The 21,308-nt window shown below is 38.8% G+C and overlaps 1 protein-coding gene across 4 annotated transcripts in view; it reads left to right on the top strand.

Annotated features, from left to right (window-relative positions):
• The window catches only part of TLK2 (tousled like kinase 2), a 103,118-nt gene that overhangs the window by 49,060 nt on the left and 32,750 nt on the right, over positions 1-21,308 (top strand). For all 4 annotated transcript variants that reach the window (XM_059996621.1, XM_059996620.1, XM_059996619.1 and 1 more), the window contains 4 exons: positions 9,465-9,560; positions 10,966-11,058; positions 14,877-14,987; positions 16,211-16,347. In XM_059996621.1, coding sequence (XP_059852604.1) covers positions 9,465-9,560; positions 10,966-11,058; positions 14,877-14,987; positions 16,211-16,347 — 437 coding nt within the window. The remainder of the gene's footprint in view (positions 1-9,464; positions 9,561-10,965; positions 11,059-14,876; positions 14,988-16,210; positions 16,348-21,308) is intronic.

Below are 21,308 nucleotides of genomic sequence, written 5' to 3'. Positions count from 1 at the left end.
AATGCCTGTTTTTCCTCACATTCTACATCTAATCCATCAGAAAATATACTTATATCCAGAATCTGACCATCTCTTACCGTCTCCACTGCCACCACAATGGCCCACCATCTCTCTGCTTTGGAATACTTTCTTGTAGTTATTACTGCTTTCCCTCAAAAAAGAGGTAATACAGCTTTTTAAAAATGTACAATTTTTTGTTGTGTTGTTCAACATCAAAAGAATGGAGAAACTTCTTGTGTGAAGACAGTATAATTTTGTGCTTCAGTGGCAAAGGAGACAAAACGTAAAATGGGAGAATTGATCAGTATAGTATTTTCAGTGGGCCTGACAATAGTATGGAATAGTTTGTATGAGAATGCAGTAGTGTTGTTTTAGAGAAATGTTTGTCTCTCTATGTATGTATATATTTCATTGTGTGACAGTCACATAGTCAAAAACACAGGATTTTGATTAGCAAGAACTCGTTCCCCTGATGCGAGCCTTCCATCAGAGGTATGGGCATGCAGGCTGGGGGCCGGGTACATGTGAAGGACAGCCACCTGCTCAGTCCTGTCACCTAGTACCCAGGCTGTCAGAGGAGTTGCACATGTTACAGCCAGATTGCGCTCATGTGGAAGAGACATGACAGAGGAGTAAGAAAATAATCATGTCTGAAGAAGGAACATGGAAACAGTATAAAAACCAAAGGCCTAGAAGCTTTGGTATAGTTGTTTCTCTCTCTTTTTTCTTTTTTTTTTTAAATAAATATATTTATTTATTTTTGGCTGCATTGGGTCTTTCTGCTGCATGCGGGCTTTCTCTAGTTGCGGAGAGCAGGGGCTACTCTTTGTTGTGGTGCGCGGGCTTCTCATTGTGGTGGCTTCTCTTGTTGTGGAGCACAGGCTGTAGGTGTGCAGGCTTTAGTAGTTGTAGCACGTGGGCTCAGTAGCTGTGGCTCGCGGGCTCTAAAGCGCAGGCTCAGTAGTTGTGACACATGGGCTTAGTTGCTCTGAAGCATGTAGGATCTTCTTGGACCAGGGCTCGAACCCATGTCCCCCGCATTGGCAGGCAGATTCTTAACCACTGCTCCACCAGGGAAGTCCAGTTCTGTTTCTCTTTGCTTCTCTGCAGTTCCAGCCGGGATGTAAACTTAGTGATATAAAAAAGGAAAAAAGCAAAAGAGTTAACATTAATATATAACAAATGTTAATTAATAGATATAGACAAGCAGTTTCCTTTAAAAAACAAAAGGCAAAGACTATGAACAGGCAGTCTTACAGGAGGAAGAAAAGACAAATGACTAATAACAAGAAAAAATGCTTAACTTCAGCCATAGAGAAATACAAAATAAAATAACGCTTTTGAATTATCAACTTGGCAAGGATTAATAAATTTGATAATTCCTAGTGCAGGTAATAGTTTAGATACACATGCAGTTTTATACTGACTATAAATTCGTACAGTCATTTGGACAAGTTGGTAATGTATCTCAGTGTTAAGTTTACACATCCTTGGGTCCAGAAATTCCATTCCCATAAAACTACACAAAGATGTTTATTGTATTGTTATAAATTGCAAAAATCTGGAAGCAGTGTCCCTCCACAGTGTTTCAGAGGAACTTAGAACAAGGATATCTGTGACCTCCATGTTGCTAAATCCAGCAATCAGTTCTCAGAACTTATTCAATATAATTCATTAGCCACAGTCCCTTCTTCTCCGAGCACATGGTCTTCTCTTGGCTTCTCCTCTTTTGGTTCTTCCTCATTTCCCGGATCTCCAAACACTGGAGTGCCCCAGGGCTCAGTCTTCAGACCTCTTGTCTACCTTCATTCTGTAATGAGAATCTCATTTAGTTTCTTTGTTTCAGTTATCACCTATATGTAGAGGACTTCCAAATTTATATCTCCTGCCCAGAGCTGAGCCCTGAATTCCGGACCTATGTAGTCAGTTGCCTCTTTATGTCTAATAGGCATATCAGATTTAACATGACTGAAAGTGAATTCTTCATCTTGTTCCCCCACTCCAGACCCCCATTTCTTCCACATCTCAGTAATTGTCAACTCTCTTCTTCTAATTGTTTAAAAATCTTGGAGTCATTCTAGTCTTATCTCTTTTATACCCCAATTCCAAACCCATCAGCAAGTCTTACTGATTTTACTTCAAAATATGTTCAGAATCCTGCCACTTCACCCCCCTTAATGACTACCACTCAAATCTAATCTCCCACTGAGATTATGATGGCAGCCTCCCAACTGGACTCTTTGCTTGTGCCTTTGTTCTCAACAGATCAGGGTGATCCCATTGAAACATAAGTCCAGTCATGCCACTCCTCTGCTCACAAGTGTTTAAAATGGCACATAACGCTTTGTATGGCCTCTTTCCCACCACTTTGACATCTGTTACTACTAACCTCCCTTCCTCACCAAGTTCCATCCACACTGCCTATGTTTCTGCCTCAAATACCACCTGACATGCTCTCACCTCAGGGCCTTTGCGCTTGCTGCTGCCTTTGCCTTAACATCCTTCCTCTAGACATCAGCATGCCTTGCTCCCTCAGTTCTCTCTAGTCTCTGCTTAAATTTACAGCCTATCAGAGAGGCTGCACTGTATAAAATAGCACCACTTCCTGCCCACCGCACACATTGTGTTGCTCCTGTGCCCTATTTTTTCTTCTTGGTCTTATCACCAACTGACCTGCTATAATTTACTTCTTTGTCTCACTACCCACTCCCACACTACCTCCCCTCCACTGGAATGTAAGCTTCATCAGGTCAGGGACTTTGCATTGTTCACTTCTGTATTTCCAGTGCTGGAACTGGATCTGCTCTCATAGACACTCAGTGTAATTATATGTCGTACGAATTAATGAGAGCATCTTTCATATAAGGACTAGTGAAATAAAATATAATACATATATACAGTGGAATGCTCTACAGTTGATCAAAGAAGTGAGATATATATGTGCTAACAATGAAAGATCTATAGATACTGATAAATAAAAATAGGTGGCAGCATATTATGACTTTGAGCCTTTAAATCGTATTGTTACATAATTTTATATATTTCGACATAGGAAATTAATTTTTTTTTTTTTTTTTTTTGTGGTACGCGGGCCTCTCACTGTCGTGGCCTCTCCTGTTGTGGAGCACAGCCTCCAGGCGCGCAGGCTCAGCAGCCATGGCTCACGGGCGCAGCTGCTCTGCAGCATGTGGGATCTTCCCTGATCAGGGCACGAACCCATGTCCCCTGCATCAGCAGGCGGACTCTCAACCACTGAGCCACCAGGGAAGCCTGGAAATTAATTTTTTAAATTATAAGCATATAATTTTCTAAATTGTAAAAATAGTACATACACATGGCCCACAAAAAGTTGAAGTGATGGAGAAGAGTAAAATTCTTTCCTTTGTGTTCCTCAGACAGACAACCACTCTTAAGAGTTTGTGTTTTAGATTTTTTCTACTTAATACCATTTTAACGTCAAATTATCTCTTGTGTAATCAACTTTATTTTTTTTGAATATTTATGTATATTTTTTGGCTGCATCAGGTCTTAGGTGTGGCATGTGGGATCTTTCGTTGTGGCGCGTGGGCTTGTGGGATCTTAGTTCCCCGACCAGGGATCAAACCCGCGTCTCCTGCATTGGAAGGCAGATTCTTTTTGTTTTAACATCTTTATTGGAGTACAGTTGCTTTACAATGGTGTGTTAGTTTCTGCTTTATAACAAAGTGAATCAGCTATACATATACATATATCCCCATATCCCCTCCCTCTTGCGTCTCCCTCCCACCCCCGCATTCCACCACTCGAGGTGGTCACAAAGCACCGAGTTGATCTCCCTGTGCTATGTGGCTGCTTCCCACTAGCTATCTGTTTTACATTTGGTAGTGTATATATGTCCATGCCACTCTCTCACTTTGTCCCAGCTTACCCTTCCCCCTCCCCATGTCCTCAAGTTCATTCTCTACGTCTGAGTCTTTATTCCTGTCCTGCCCCTAGGTTCATCAGAACCTTTTTTTTTTTTTTAGATTCCATATATATGTGTTAGCATACGGTATTTGTTTTTCTCTTTCTGACTCACTCTGTATGACAGACCCTAGGTCCATCCACCTCACTAGAAATAACTCACTTTAGTTTCTTTTTATGGCTGAGTGATATTCCATTGTATATATGTGCCACATCTTCTTTATCCATTCACCTGTTGATGGACACTTGGGTTGCTTCCATGTCCTGGCTATTGTTAATAGTGCTGCAATGAACATTGTGGTACATGACTCTTTTTGAATTACAGTTTTCTCAGGGTATATGCCCAGTAGTGGGATTGCTGGGTCTTATGGTAGTTCTATTTTTAGTTTTTTTTTTTTTTTGCGGTACGCGGGCCTCTCACTGTTGTGGCCTCTCCCATTGGGGAGCACAGGCTCCAGACGCACAGGCTCAGCGGCCACGGCTCACGGGCCCAGCCGCTCTGCGGCATGTGGGATCTTCCCGGACCGGGGCACGAACCCGTGTCCCCTGCATCGGCAGGTGGACTCTCAACCACTGCGCCACCAGGGAAGCCCTGTTTGTTTTCTTAAAAATATATATTTAGCTTTAGTTGAATGCAGTACTATTAGGGTGATTAACATAGGTTGTTGGCATGGATTTTTCCCTGAGGTGGCATAGTACTGCTTCGCAAATAGCCCACCATTCCGGGGGTTGGGAGGCGGTGACTGTGTTCCCTGTGTAAGCATCTCGCAAACTCTAGGCAGAAAGACCAGCTCCTTTACAAACATGGAGATAAGGAGGGCATTGTTTTGATAGGTAACTATTTCACTCTTAGTGATGTATTCCATTTCTTCCTCCATCGTGTCAGTTGTGGAGGGCAGGGGTACTGTACTTATAGCAGGAGCCCTCCCCTGGACCCACTTATTTTCCATTTTTAAATATTTACATGTTTGTTTTTTATTTAAGAGACCAGTTCTTGTGCTTTACCCTTGGGTCAGAAGCAGTAGTATCCAGGGCCCACATTATGCAAGGAAGAGATCAAGAGAGGACCCTATTGGACAGTATAGGTTTTATTTATGTATTTACTTATTTACAAGTAAATAAATAGGCTATTTATTTATTTATTTATGGCTGCATTGGGTCTTCGTTGCTGTGCGCGGGGGCTACTCTTCGTTGCAGTGCGCAGGCTTCTCATTGCAGTGGCTTCTCTTGTTGCGGAGCACAGGCTCGAGGTGCGCAGGCTTCAGTAACTGTGGCTCGTGGGCTCTAGAGCGCAGGCTTCAGTAGTTGTGGCGCACGGGCTTGGTTGCTCTGCGGCATGTGGGATCTTCCTGGACCAGGACTCGACCCCGTGTCTCCTTCATTGGCAGGCAGATTCTTAACCACTGCGCTACCAGGGAAGCCCCGTATAGGTTTTAAATGTCTGATAATTGTCCCATGGGTCACTCCTGGTTCTTTTAAAGGTAAATCTCATTGTGAGGCTTTGGAGGAGCTCTCTTGAAAAGACCCAGCCTGTTTTACTGCTGATGTTTTCAGCTGTGAATTTCTTTATTTCACTTTCTCTATCAGTCTGATCCCAACTGCTTTTGAATGTTTCTTAAAATTTAAAGTTTTAAAAAATTTCTGATTCTCAACTCTCCCTTCTTTCTTAGTGCTATTATGATTTTATTTTTTAAAAATCTCTGAATATCAGTAGGACTTTGGGAGATCCAGCCTGTAATCATGAATTAGAAGCTAATATTACTTTTATAATAGGAACAAAGAATATGGAAGTCTGGGGAGAATGTTTTGCAAAGTAGGGGTTGGACTAAATTTACAACTACAATGGCCCGCTTAGCAAGGCCATCGACTTCTGTTCTCATTTCTCGAGGACATGATTCTGTAATCGTGGACTTGTTGGGAGACTGTAAGCTCTCTTTGTTTTCCAGTGTTGCATTTCTAGTGTTTAACACAGAACCAGGCACAGAGGTTCATAATTAATATCTAATGAATGATCAGATTTAGAGCATTTTTTTCTACCATGGATTCACTTGTCACAGTAGGTCCTTATATTTTTGTAGTTCTTTTTTTTGTTGGTTTTGTTTTGTTTTGTTTTGTTTTTGCGGTACGCGGGCCTCTCCCTGTTGTGGCCTCTCCCATTGTGGAGCACAGGCTCCGGACGCGCAGGCTCAGCGGCCATGGCTCACGGGCCCAGCTGCTCCGTGGCATGTGGGATCTTCCCGGACCGGGGCACGAACCCGTGTCCCCTGCATCGGCAGGCGGACTCTCAACCACTGCGCCACCAGGGAAGGCCTATTTTTGTAGTTCTTTTACCTTTTGAAAGTATTTTCGTTTTCATGAGGATTTGCTACCTCCTTACCTCTGTCCCACTTCCTCAAGTTAACTTCTTACATTTTTACTTCTTATCATGGGGCTATTTATATGTACATTTTTACAGAGAGCTTTAATTTGGAAACATCCCCTTGAATCACATTCTAGCAATATTGGTTTGCTGAAAGAAAACTTAGAAATGAGCACATGTTAAAAAAGCATTTTAACAAAGCCCATATACCAAAATCTAGAAGTTCATAGAAGGGCCGTTTTAGCCGGTCATGTGATTCTTACTGGCTTTTATTATAAAAGCTGCTCAAACAGTCATGTTTGTTTAGGGACAAATTTTAAAAGGAGAGGGTTGTAAGAGCAACCTAATGATAACTGAAGGAGATAATGCTTGAATCATAGTGCAGTATGATATGTGAGTTTATTTATTTATTTTTTAATAAATTTATTTTATTAATTTTTTTTTTTGGTTGTGTTGGGTCCTTGTTGCACACGGGCTTTATCTAATTGCGGTGAGTGGGGGCTACTCTTCGTTGCGGTGTGCGGGATTCTCATTGAGGTTGCTTCTCTTGTTGTGGAGCATGGGCTCTAGGTGCGCAGGCTCAGTAGTTGTGGCGCACAGGCTTAGTTGCTCCGGGGCATGTGGGATCTTCCCGAACCAGGGCTTGAACCCGTGTCCCCTGCACTGGCAGGTGGATTCTTAACCACTGCACCACCAGGGAAACCCAATATGTGAGTGGTGATGACCCTTAATCAGTAAGACAAGGTTAGATTTGCCACATTGTAGAAAGACTGGGGAACATTTTCATCTCTAATCGCTGCTCTGACTTACAGGCTGTGCGCATTGTTTCACCTCTTTGAGACTGACTCCTCTCTTTTTACTTCTTTGATCCCCACATCATTCTTCTCTCTTCCCCTAAGGCTCTTGTATGGAATGTGAGAACCTGGAATCATCTCCTTTCTTTGATTGCTTATTTCCTTCAAATCTTAACTCTGATATTACGTTCTCAAGGAATTCATCCCCAACTCATTAAGTTAGGTTATGTACCCTGCTGTGTACTCTTATAGCATGTATCCTAATTGCAATTTTGCATTTATTATATGATTGTTTATTTAACAATTTCTTTCAACAGATATTTATCGAGTACTTAATACATCATCTCTTGGATTGTAAGCGTTATAAGGCAGAGTAATGACTGGGTCTGTGGGTTTTGTTTCTGTTTTTCTTGGCCACTGTGTCCCTAGCACCTAACACAATGCTTAGACGTAGGGTGTTCTCAGTGAGTACTTGTTGAATGAATAAATAAAAATGGAGGTGATAATACTGCCTACCTTACAAGGCTGTTGTGAGCCCTCAGTGTAATTATGTGTATGAAGTGCTTAGCTTGCTTGTGGCCTGTAACTGTTGATGTGAGGCATCAGTGTACCGTGGTCATAGAGATCGGGTATTGTGGATGCAGATAGCCCTCTATTCTTGTTCCCCCACTAACTAGCTTTGTGACTGCACGTAGGTGCTTAATATCTCGGATTTGTATTTTCTTTATGTATAAGTGGAAATAATAACTACCTTATAGGGTTTTGTAAGGACTGTGTGTGATCATGGTGATAATTGCTCAATAGGTGGTGGTTATACATTGTTTTAATGTTCATGAATAAGACAATAATTAAAGGAATATATAGGAAGTATCAAAAAATTTACATATGTGGAAACACTGTATTCTCTGATGTGATAATACTGTATTGCCATTAGCCCATAATCCCCAGAATATCCAATATTTTCTAATTATGTCTATGATGGGTTGTACTGTGTTGGGTGCAATTTTGTTTTTAAAAGGACTTTCTGAAGTACAGGTCTTCCTCGACTTACGATGGGAATTAGGTCCTGATAAATACATCATAAGTTGAAAATATCATTCGTAAGTCAAAATGTGTTTAATACACCAAACCTACCTAACATACAGTAGCTTAGCCTTGCTTACCTTAAATGTGCTCAGAACACTTAACGTTAGCCTACAGTTGGGCAAAGTCACCCAACACAAAACCTGTTTTATAATACAGTGTTGAATCTCATGTAATTTATTGAATACTGTAGGGAAAGCAAAACCCAATGTGATTGTCTGGTACAGAATGGTTGTAAGTGTATTGGGTTGTTTACCCTCATGATTGTGTGGCTGACTGGGAGCTGTGGCTCACTGCTGCTGCGTAGCATCATGAAAGAGTATTGTGCCATATGTTGCTAACCCAGGAAAAGATCAAAGTTCAAAATTTGAAGCACCATTTCTACTGAATGTGTATTGCTTTCACATCATCTTAAAGTTGAAAAATGGTTAAGTGGAACCATTGTTAAGTCGGGGACCATCTGTTTAATGATTGCATATTCTTGAACAGTTGAATTATATTAAGTCCTAAACCTTATAAACTTGAAAATGCCTTAGAATGCCCCATCATTTATGTGTAAAAGTCACAGTAAGCAAGTGACAGTATTGGAAATCAACCAGGATTTTTTGGACCACTGAATGTTCATGGATAATGTTTGAGGATTTAGGACGCTATTCTGAACAGTAGTTCACAGTCCTTTCTGCCTGGAGTCACAAGCATCCCCTGTGCTTTGGATGCTTCACCAGCCTTTCCTGCAAAAGCGTATTAAAATACAGCTGACCCTTGGACAACATGGGTTTTGGACTGATTGCTCAGGTCCACTTATATGTGGATTGTTTTTCAACAAATCCATTCTACAGTACTACACCATCTGAGATTGGCTGAATCTGCAGGTGCAGAACCATGGATACCGAGGGCCACCTGTAAAGTTAGATACGTGGATTTTCACTGCACTGTGGGCAGTGGGGTGGGTGGGGTGGTCGGCACCCTTAACCCATGCATTGTTCAGGTATCAACTGTACAAGTGAAAAGGGCATTTACATATTTGATAATTTACATATTTAAAAAATTCATTTATAAGCATTTGATGCTTTTAACTATTTACAGTAACGTAGTCTAAGCTACCATGTCTAGCCCTTACTTTTCATTTGAATTGTTTATACTTTCATCTTGGCTACATGGCCCTGACTTTTGACTTTCATCAGCAAGTGTTTCTTTTATATAGTGTTAATCATTTGCATTCATACAAATGTTTGTGGAGAAAGATGCAGAACTTTCTTGTGATCGGTGATGGACCTTTATTACAGGCTCAGCAAAACAGTCCCTCCTCTACGGGATCTGGCAACACAGAGCATTCCTGCAGCTCCCAAAAACAGATCTCCATCCAGCACAGACAGACCCAGGTAGGTCAGTGATTGTTAAACAGAGGAGGAAAAGAAGGGCCGAGGAATAGATACTAATAACTACATATAAAATCTAGGTCCTCCCTTTGTTGTCCCTTTATTTCTGACTTCACCTCATTATTTGTGTGTGTCGTATTCAGAACTTGCATTATGAATATTTAGAGTCTTTTGGAAGGTGCTTTTAATTTAACTTTTTGAGGTGTTTGTTTACCTTTCTGGTGTATTGCAGCAGAAATGATTATACTGCAGCATGATGTCAGGGAAAAGACCTCTAGGCCTAGATTCAAACTCTAGCTCTACAACTTATACCTTATCTTTTTGGGCCTTAGTTTTCTTCAGTTCAAATCATCTATAAAACTGTGGTTGATTATCATTATCTTAGTGTATACAAAACGCTTGGTGGGACAGTGCTTATTGTAGGCTTCAGTGAATCTTAATTCCCTACTTTGTGAAAGTACTTAATTTTTTCCTTGTACATACTCATTTAGCAAGACCTAGCTAAACTTCTTTTTTTTAGAAATTTTTATTGAAGTATAGTTGATTTTATAATATTGTGTTAATTTCAGGTGTACAGCACAGTAATTCGGTTATACATATATATGTATATGTCTATATTCTTTTTTTCCAATTCTTTTCCATTATAGTTTATTACAAGTTATCGAATACAGTTCGCTATGCTATACAGTAAATTCTTGTTTTAAACTTCTTTAACATGTGGCACACCAACATAATTTCTCCTTAAACAGTCTTCAGAAACTCCTTAATTTAGGGAATGTTGTGAACGTTCAAAGATACTATCTGAAAAGGATAGTGAATATATCCTCCATTTTGTGGTATTGAGCTAGCCAAATATTATGCCTGGTTTTCTTGAAGCCTGTTGGCACTGTGTTGCCTTCAAGACAGGATGCTTGGCAATCTAGGAGAATTTCTTAAGATGCAAGAGCTAAACATTCCCTCAGGAGCAGATTTTCAATTTTATTTGAATTAAGCTTTTGAATAGTTGAACAGACTTAGATAGTTGAGCGTTCACCTCTCCCTTCTGGTTACTCTTTGTTTCCACTAGGTGGCATGTTTGTTGTTTAGAGATTTGGGTCCTGTCTCCTCTGATGGCCTTTTCTATTCAAAGTTAGTTTCATTTCTAGAGTAGTATGTTTCTTTACTGTTCAGCGCACAGCAGTTTGAAAATTCATATATTTGATTCCAGAGCTAATATATTTTTGAAGGGCAGGTGTAGCAGAACATAATGCTTAAAGAATGGGATGAGGAAAGCAGATTTAAATTCTTGAGCCATGCGATTCCAGGCTAGTTGTGTTGTCAAGTGCTTTTTTTTTCAGAAAAGTAATGAGAAAAATGTGATGACATGTAATATTTTGAGACTAATCCTAAACTTGTTTTCTCTTTATAGTCTGACCTCACAATAGAAAAAATATCTGCACTAGAAAACAGTAAGAATTCTGACTTAGAGAAGAAGGAAGGAAGAATAGATGATTTGTTAAGAGTAAGTATTAAAATGTTGTAAGAGATTTTATAACAGCACTAATTAATTTTATGTATATTTGAATTATGTACATATCATAGAGATAATTACCATAGCCAAATAATAAAGTTAAAAAGTAAACATTTGGATATTTTCCTTTAATCTGAGGGAATCTGAGTAGGGAACGAGGATCAAACCTATATTCTAAACTCTGTCTTTAAATTGGACATCTCAATTATAGAATTTTAATATTTAAATATATACTAGAGGAGTATATGTGTGGAGTATTATTGTATTTCATTTGGAACTGTGAGAATGGGTATAAAATGTTTTCCCATTTCAGGAAAATTGTTTTGTTTAATGTCCTTGAATTTTAAAAACTATTTCACAAGTACTTTTCAGCCCTGGTTTTGTATTTTGTATCTTTTATAACCTATTCATGTAAAGTTTTTGTGCTTACAAGAGAAACTTTAAAAATAACTAATATGGAATTAAAAATATACCTCTAGAAAATATACAGTGGTGTTTTAAAATTTTAATTTTATTGGAGTATAGTTGATTTACAGTGTTGTGTTAGTTTCAGGTGTATAGCAAAGTAATTCAGTTATACATACACATATATTCATTCTTTTTTAGATTCTTTTCTCATATAGGTTATCACAGAATATTGAGTAGAGTTCCCTGTGCTATACAGTAATACCAGATATTTTTTGAAATAATTTTTTATATATATATAAATTTATTTATTTTATTTATTTTTGGCTGTGTTGGGTCTTCGTTGCTGCGCATGGGCTTTCTCTAGTTGCGGTGAGCAGGGGCTACTCTGCAGTGCGCAGGCTTCTCATTACAGTGGCTTCTCTCGTTGCAGAGCACGGGCTCTAGGTGCATGGGCTTCAGTAGTTGTGGCACACGGGTTCAGTAGTTGTGACTGACGGGCTCTAGAGCGCAGGCTCAGTAGCTGTGGCGCACGGGCTTAGTTGCTCCGCGGCATGTGGGATCTTCCTGGACCAGGGCTCTAACCCATGTCCCCTGCATTGGAAGGCAGATTCTCAACCTCTGAGCCACCAGGGAAGTCCTTGAAATAATTTTTTAATATACAGTTTGGCATATTGACTGACCCATTCTTTACAAGTTTTTTTTAAGGTTTATTGTTTTCTTATTGTAAAAGCAATACATGCTCTTTATAATAAATTTAGAGAATAGTAAAAAAAAATAATATGACACCCATAATTCCATTACTGAGGTAAAACATTTGGTACATTTACTTCAGTAATTTTTTGAGCTATTTGTTGCATATATATAAATTTTTAAATTTTTTTAGTTTTATTTTTTGGCCGCGCCACGCATCATGTGGGATCTTAGTTCCCTGACCGGGGATTGAACCTGTGCCCCCTGCAGTGGAAGCCCGGAGTCTTGATCACCAGACTGCCAGGGAGGTCCCTGTAGCATATATAAATGCATCTATACATAAATACTACCAATTTATAAATAAAATTGGCTAACATTTTAATCTTCTCCAGTGTTTTTATTGTTCTCAAGCTGATGTTCCCTTTCCTATTCAGAAATATTTTTCCTTAGGCCTTTTTTTTTGTTGTTTGTTTGTTTGCTTTTCTCCGTCTTTCAATGAGGAGAGCCATGTTTGGACTCAGTATCTATTTTCCATCTTTCATTGTTAGCATCCATACTTGCTTGGGGTTGCTCTTATTCCTGTTTTTGTACACTTGGGTGCTCGTTGAATTACCAAGATTTATAATTAGATATGTGGGTTTAAAAAGTTCCTAACCTAGTTGCAGTATTGGCAGGTTTTTGTCCAGGGTAGCTCTGCTGGACTGAAAAAGGATCATGGGCTTGTCTTCTTCCTTCATCACCTGACTTTCTTAAGATTGAGAAGATGAAGTGAAAAACTGATCCTAACTTAGGACTCTTTTTTGGGGGGGTTTTAAAAAAATGTCTGGTTTAATTTTCCAGGGAGTGATATGTTCTCTTTACTCACCGCTACCCTCTTTCTACTGCCTTGTTTTCTGAAGGTTGTAGTCTTTCTTTGGGTATAGAGCAGTGCCAGTGGAATGGATATGTCAAAAAAGAAGACACAAAAGGACAGCTGCCATTTTTTCAAGTTGATGAGAGCTTGTGTTTCTGATTTGGAGGGACAGGGGGAATGACCACTGCTCTTTATATCTCCTTTCAGGCAGGCATGGACCATTCATTGAGTTTTTCCATTTTAGTTAGATGTTTGGGTAAGGCTGCATCAGGAGCTGCTAGCCAGGTGCTATTTTAAACCTGAATACAAAATCGTTAGTGTTAGAAACCACAGAAATTGAGTTCTTAAAAGTTTAAATAAGCTGCCAGAGATTGATTGATGCCATAAATTTGATTACAGATTTCAATGCTCACCTTCCAAAAGTAGATTGAATTTCATATAAACATTACATGATCTTTGTTGTTGTTGTTTTTTTAATGTTTGTTTATTTATTTATTTATTTATCTGGCTGCGCCGGGTCTTAGCTGTGACACACTGTATGTGGGATCTTTGTTGTGGCATGCGGGCTCTTAGTTGCAGCATGCGGACTCTTAGTTGCAGCATGTGGGCTCTTAGTTGCGGCATGCATGCGGGATCTAGTTCCCTGGCCAGGGATCGAACCCAGGCCCCCCCGCATTGGGAGTGCAGAGTCCCAACCACTGGATCACCAGGGAAGTCCCAACATTACATGATCTTTGCCTTGTAGATTTTTAAGTATGAATTAGTCACATTTACCCAAATGTACTTGTACTTAGCCTTCGGTAATGTGGTGCATAGAACTCTAGGGCTCTGTTAGAAGAACTAATGAGAAGAAATTATGTTTATGAGGAGAGTAGAAATTTGGAGATGGAAGCTGTTGTACAGTGATCACTTTAAAATGAAGCTGAAAAGTCTCACAAATTGAGTGTGCTGTAGTATCTTCCATTTGTGCTTTTTACTGTTTCAGAAACACTTATATCATTTGATTGGGAAATGCTGTATTTTTTTCATAATTCAAGCAAGTTATTATAAAGTATCATTTATTTGCCAAAAGAGTAGATATCTTTTGTTTAACACAAGAATAAATTCAGGAGTTGCAAGTCAAAGTTGACCTTGGGTTAGTGGTTCTTCCCTTCTCTGTTATTGTAGGAGGCTTGAATTTTTCAAAGTATTTAGCCCTTCTGACCACAGCTAAAGTAACTGTGTATTTACATTCTGGTGTTCTTGAACCAAGATGCTGTATTCAACTTCTTTGTTAGTTCTGTCTTAGGCGGGCATGGGTGTGCCTGGCTTCTCTGGTAAGGAACATTTATATAAATCCATGTCTCTTCTTCTTTGGAAACAAGAGCAGAAAAACAAAGAACAGTTGAACATAAAGAACATTATGTAGTTTTTTAAAAAAAAATTCTGTTATTTTTTGGTAGTGCTTAATCACCCTTTGGAAGTATTTAATCTGTAAGTGCTAAAAACTGCTCTTTATATGAATTTTAAACATCTCATTCATTGTAGGATTTTTCTTTTATTTTGTGACAATTTAAATATGTGTGATGTACTAGATTTATCTGTAACTGGCTTTGGGGAGGAATAAAATATGATCAGTAGAAAAACATGCCCACTTCTAGTAACAGAATTCATCTTTAATAAATTATAAGTTTATTTAAAGAGAATCAAGGAATGAAGTACTTACCTTCTTTTTTAAAAAGACATAGTTACTCTTACCTCTTTGAACCTTAATTTTGCTTATAATTTAACAACAAATGATTTTCAGACTCCCTAGAAACTGCTTTTGTATTAATCTATCTTCCTTGGAGCTAATTAAAAAAATTTTTTTCCATTGAAGGCCAACTGTGATTTGAGACGGCAGATTGATGAACAGCAAAAGATGCTAGAGAAATACAAAGAACGATTAAATCGATGTGTGACAATGAGCAAGAAACTCCTTATAGAAAAGGTAAGTGATTAGTGGTGGCCTGAACTCTGTACCCCAAGATGCTTAGTATGTTTCATTATTGTGGCTTCTATACTCTTTACCTGAAATGAAAATATTTCAGAGTAGGGCTTCTTAGGAAAAGACTTCTCATGATTTGACAGTTAGAATTCTTTCTTGTGTGGACACTGAACCAAGTATCCAGAGTGATAATTTGGGATATTTTTTCTGATTGTGCTTTGCTTTGAGTATGGTGTTGGTTGGACAGGGGCAGCTTGTCCTAGTTGAGTTTATTCAGGGTATTGCTCTCCAAAATTCTTACATTCGTCCTATTAATTAAAGCGTGTGTCCTGTTGCTATTACAGACATTTAGCAATAGTTTTATGTCTATTTCAGATACGGTATTTGGAGTAACGTAAGTATATAATAATGTGATAATTCAGTGCTTTGTGCTTTAAAAAACTAAGTTGGTATTTACTTGTATATGATTACTTTAATTGGCTGATGTCTCCTTTATTATAGTAACTGATTAGTTGCAACTTGCTTTTAATAGATATAAGTAACTATTTATTGAAAACTTTTAAAATACTACATCTCCAGTACTTATTTATCTTATAGTGAAAGTTTTAAGATGACAGTACTTCCTAATGAAATTATTACAAGCTAGAGGTTTGAGACAGACAGTGTTTTTTTTTTTAAAAAAAATTTTTTTAAATTTATTTTGGCTGTGCTGGGTCTTTGTTGTTGCGGCTTGTTGTGGTATGTGGGATCTTAGTTGCGGCATTTGGGATCTTAGATCCCCGACAAGGGATCAAACCTGGGCCCCCTGCTTTGGGAGCCTGGAGGCTTAACCACTGGACCGCCAGGGAAGTCCCAGACTAGCAGTTATTTTTGCTGAAGTCTTTGAAATGCTGTTAAAAAGACAGGGAACACTGATAAAAGTGAAATGAATTATTTTATTGATGTCAAAGATACTGTGGAGAACTTTGCTTCATCTCTTAATCCATTAATTTTATAGAAAGGAAATAACTTTTTTCCACATTTATAAGAGAAATAACAAGGTATATGTTAACATAGAACATTTATGGGTTATATAGAACATTTATAGCTTTAGGGTACTTCCTGAAGTCAATGTAGATTTAGCCAGTTGTCCTAAACTTTGAGCAGTATAGTACAAAAAATAAACATAATGCTATGAGCTCTCATAGGAAAATAAAATTATTTTCTATTTGTCGTTTTCCCCTAAGTCAAAACAAGAGAAGATGGCATGTAGAGATAAAAGCATGCAAGATCGCTTGAGATTGGGCCACTTTACCACTGTCCGACATGGGGCCTCGTTCACTGAACAGTGGACAGACGGTTATGCTTTCCAGAACCTTATCAAGTAAGTGAATTGTGATGATTAAGTTGAGAACTGAAAAGTTGGTTTGGACTTAAAAAATTTTTTGTAATTGTAGTCATTAATATCTTAGTAGTGGCAGTCATTTTGTTCAGTTTTTGTCACCACATGTGTTAAGAAATGTAGGGAATGAGATAAAGTCCTGGGAAAAAAATGACAAATAATCAGATGAATAAAAAACAAGTTCTACAATAAAGCTTAAAAGAATCAGAATCAACAAAGCTAAGAAAGAAAAATCTGGACCTGACTTGATATCCTTTTAATTATGTAATTGATTTTCATGAGGAGTACACCCACAGTCAGCATTTATTCTGGGTCCACAGGAAAATGAAATAGGCAAAGACCCAAGGAAGGATTTCCTGAGTTAGGTATAAAACAAAATAAAGCTTAGGAAGAACTTATAGGACATGTCCCTGGGGCCATTTAAGGGGAGAGTATCCAGTCAGCAGAGATAATCACCTCCTTGGAGGCAAGGACTGAGCCATCGGTCAGGCTGGTGACCAGCCCCACTGCCTGTGCCTCTCAGCAGCTTGGAATCTTGAGCATTCCTTCACTTTATTATAACTTTGGTTTGAAACATTCAAGTATTTACTCCAAGGAGAGAGTTAACGTTTAAACTCCTGGAATTCCAACTGTGTAATATTAGCTCAGGACTTAAAAAAACCTTCAAGTTGTAGTACCTTTTATTGTATCTTATTTATTTATTTTGATTTGATAGATCATTTCCATTTGAGACTGGGTTGCGGGGGGCAGGGGTGGCACATTGTATTTTTTTTTTTTGCGGTACGCGGGCCTCTCACTGTTGTGGCCTCTCCCGTTGCGGAGCACAGGCTCCGGACGCGCAGGCTCAGCGGCCATGGCTCACGGGCCCAGCCGCTCTGCAGCATGTGGGATCTTCCCGGATCGGGGCATGAACCCGTGTCCCCTACATGAGCAGGCGGACTCTCAACCGCTGCGCCACCAGGGAAGCCCTGATAACTTTTTGTTTGTTTGTTTGTTTGTTTTGGCACGCCACACGGCTTGCAGGATCTCAGTTCTCTGACTGGGGATTGAACCCAGACCCCAGCAGTGAAAGGGCCGAGTCCTAACCACTGGGCCACCAGGGAAGTCCCCTGGCTGATACCTGTTAATTATAAGTATTTTATTTTTTAAAATTGTGCTTTAATCAGTTAATTCCCTTTCTTAATTTTAATGCAGAATTGAAGTTCTTTAGTTGTAAAAGGCTGTAGCTGATCTCCTCACAAATGATAATTTTCTGTGTATAAGAAACTCCATGGGGCTTCCCTGGTGGCACAGTGGTTGAGAGTCCGCCTGCTGATGCAGGGGACACGGGTTCGTGCCCCAGTCCGGGAAGATCCCACATGCCGCAGAGCGGCTGGGCCCGTGAGCCATGGCCGCTGAGCCTGTGCATCCGGAGCCTGTGCTCCGCAACGGGAGAGGCCACAACAGTGAGAGGCCCACGTACTGCAAAAAAAAAGAAGACAACTCCATGACACATAATTTGGTGGGCAAGGTACCTGAACACAAGGCAGGAATACTAGGTTTTATAGGAAGAGGCAAACCTCAAGACATTAAATTTAATCAGATAATCAAATATAGTCTCAGTAGGAGCCTCAACACAGTTCTTTTGTTCTCACTGTGTTCCTTGGCTCTGTTTTGAATGATCTTTATTAAGATCCTAAAACAGAAGATTTACTGTCTAATAGGAAGATCATAACAGATTTGTAATGTTTTTTGACCAGGTTAGTAATTTTTCCTAAAAATATGTTTGAGTCTATTGAAAAAGTAGCTTATTTTATAGTTCTGAGAAAGTAGTTATATTAAACACTGTTGTTATTCAGGACACAATTTTTTATTTAAACAAGTCTTAAAGTCTCAAATAATCAATGGCAAGGCAATAAAAACTTTTTATTAAGATTTTCTTTATATTAAAGTAAACCACATTAAAGTAATGGAATTTGACCTGTATACAAAATCGTGGTTGTTTAAGATGTGGATTATCAGAGGGAGTAAATTAAACTTTATAGCATTGTTATAGTCCACGTAATCATTCTGGTGTGTAAGGAATCATAGCATTCCATTTTAAAGTCATTTCTCCTGAACCATCTGATTCTTGGTCACATGATCCATAATGAGAGACAATTCTTTTGTTTTAATTTTAATATTTTATTGAAGTATAGTTGATTTACAATATTCTGGGTGTGCAGCAAAGTGATTCAGTTATACATATATATGTATTCTTTTTCAGATTCTTTTCCATTATAGGTTATTGCAAGATTTTGAATATAGCTCCCTCCGCTATACTGTAGGTCCTTGTTGTTTATCTATTTTATATATAGTAATGTGTATCTGTTCATCTCAAATTCCAAATTTATCCCCCTGTCCTTCCCCTCTGGTAACCTAAGTTTCCATTCTGTGTCTGTGAGTCTGTTTCTGTTTTGTAAATAAGTTCATTTGTATCATTTTTTAGATTCCACATATAAGTGATATCATATGATATTTGGAGAGACAACTCTTTTTGTTGATTTTATAAATGCCAGATTTTCCTTGGGTAGTATATACCATTTTACAGTTTCTAGTACACATGGAACATATGAAATCCTGGGAATCTTTAAAAATTGTTATCTTGGATATTTAGACGCTCTCTGTAGATCACCACTAAAATTATTTTGGTTAAAATAATGTCTGAAAATATGTGCATTTGTTTTTTTAATACCTCTCCTACTAGTTATGATACAATTTTGCTATTGAAGTTGCCTGTAATCGTTTCCTAGGGCTACTGTCACTAAATATCATAAACTGGGTGGTCTAAAACAACGTAAATTTATTTTCTCAACAGTTCAGGAGGCCAGACACCTTGAAATCAAGGACCATGCTCCCTCTGAGGCCACTAGGGAGGCTCCTTCTTTGGTGTTCCATGGCTTGTGAGCATAGCTTCAGTTGCCTCCGTCTTCACATGGTGTTCCCCTATGTGTCTCTGTGTCTTCTTTTCTTATGAGGATACCAGTCATATTGGATTAAGGGCCTACCCTACTCCAGTATAACCTTATTTTAACTAATTAAATCTTCAATGACCCTGTTTCCAAAGGTCATAATCTGAGGTACTGGAGGTTAGGACTTTAACATATCTTTTTGGGTGACACAGTTCAGCTGATAATGGTACCTAAAGCTGATGGTCTTCTTATCATTTACAAATAATGGCTTTTTAAATAGTTATTTAGATTTGAATGAGATAAATTTATCAGGTCATCAATACTTTTGTAAAAGATAGTAGAACTGAGACTTCCCTCGTGGCGCAGTGGTTAAGAATCCACCTGCCAATGCAGGGGACACGGGTTCTATCCCTGGTCCAGGAAGATCCTACATGCTGCGGAGCAACTAAGCCCACGCGCCACAACTACTGAGCCTGCGCTCTAGAGCCCACGCGCCACAACTACTGAAGCCCGTGCACCGTAGAGCCCATGCCGCAACTACTGAAGCCCGTGTGCCACAAGTACTGAAGCCTACGTGCCTAGAGCCCGTGCTCCACAACAAGAGAAGCCACCGCAGCGAGAAGCCCGTGCACTGCAACAAAGGGTAGCCCCTGCTCCCCGTAACTAGAGAAAGCCTGTGTGCAGCAATGAAGACCCAATGCAGCCATAAATAAATAAATAAATAAATTTTTAAAAAAAATGTGTGGATTTTCCCTGAAAACATTAGGAAATTAGTTTTATTTTAATTTAATAAGGGTAATTGCTAAAATCTCAATCTTCCAAAGCAGTTAGTCTTCAGAGACAAAATGTTGTGGCACTGCACTAGTACACGGCAGTTTATAGTTAAACTATATATTATATGGTTATCTTCAGAGAGTTCAGAGTGCCTTGAACTCAGTGAGGCCCCTGAAAGGGTAGAAATGAGCTTAAAGATATTTTACCAATTTTTTTGATTGGGAGACTCATATTCAGAGAAGATAAATGTTTTCCTCAAGGACATTCATTAAGTGAGAAGAAAGACTGATTTAACCTAAGGATTCTTTGTCTTAATCCAGAATTCTTTCAAGCCATGAATTATTCATATATCTATATTTTGGAGGGAAAGGCATATCTCTAATAGCTAAAAGATTTTCTTACACAAGCAGCAACGCTTGAATTAAAATTTCTACTCTGCTGTTAAATTGACGTCTAATCAATAACCCAGCTCATCTTGAAGCCAAGAGAATCGTATTATCAAGTGAATGGATATTTATTTGCGGTACTCTGTCTGATCAGGTTAACCGTGCTTACGGTGTTGCCATTTTAGATGTGGCAGGGTAAATTGTACTATGGGCATCTGCTCTGGGGTGGATAGTCTTGTTTTTCTGGTTGCCGTTCTTCCAAGAAAGATATACTCAATCTGGAAAAGGTCTAGAGACCGACAACTATAGTGTTCCGGGAAGAGGGTCGGGTAGAGTTCATTTTAGAATATAGGTTTAAAAAATTAGATTGTATCATTCCTCAAAACTGTGAAGTTGGATTGAGAAAAGGAGATGGGGGATAAAAGCATGGTAGAAAGAGAAGGTGAAGGAAGACATTTGACTGTCAGGTCAACTATGTTGGGTGATTTAAAGACTTTAGTCTGTTAGGTCTTGGTATACTTTTATATGCCAAGTCTATAAACCTTAGTGTCTTTCAGGTAGCAGGATACGTGAGAGAAAGTGGATTACTTATATTGGTATTTTTATTGACTCCTAGTTTGTAAACTAGTTATTATTAAAAAATTAGACATCTTATTAGGAAATACTCTGATGGAAATGGTGTTAAATATCTTAAGAGTCTTCTTTATATATGTTTTTTATTAATTCATTTTGCGTACTATTTCCTGAGGAGTTTTTACTAGTTGAAAGGCTTCATTTTGCTTTCTCTAAACGTACATCCTTGTTCTTAAAAAACTTAGTTTAGGGCTTCCCTGGTGGCGCAGTGGTTGAGAGT

Source organism: Delphinus delphis, chromosome 19 (assembly GCF_949987515.2).
Source record: "Delphinus delphis chromosome 19, mDelDel1.2, whole genome shotgun sequence".
NCBI classification, from domain to species: Eukaryota; Metazoa; Chordata; class Mammalia; order Artiodactyla; family Delphinidae; genus Delphinus; species Delphinus delphis.
This window is presented reverse-complemented; position numbering and strand designations above follow the sequence as displayed.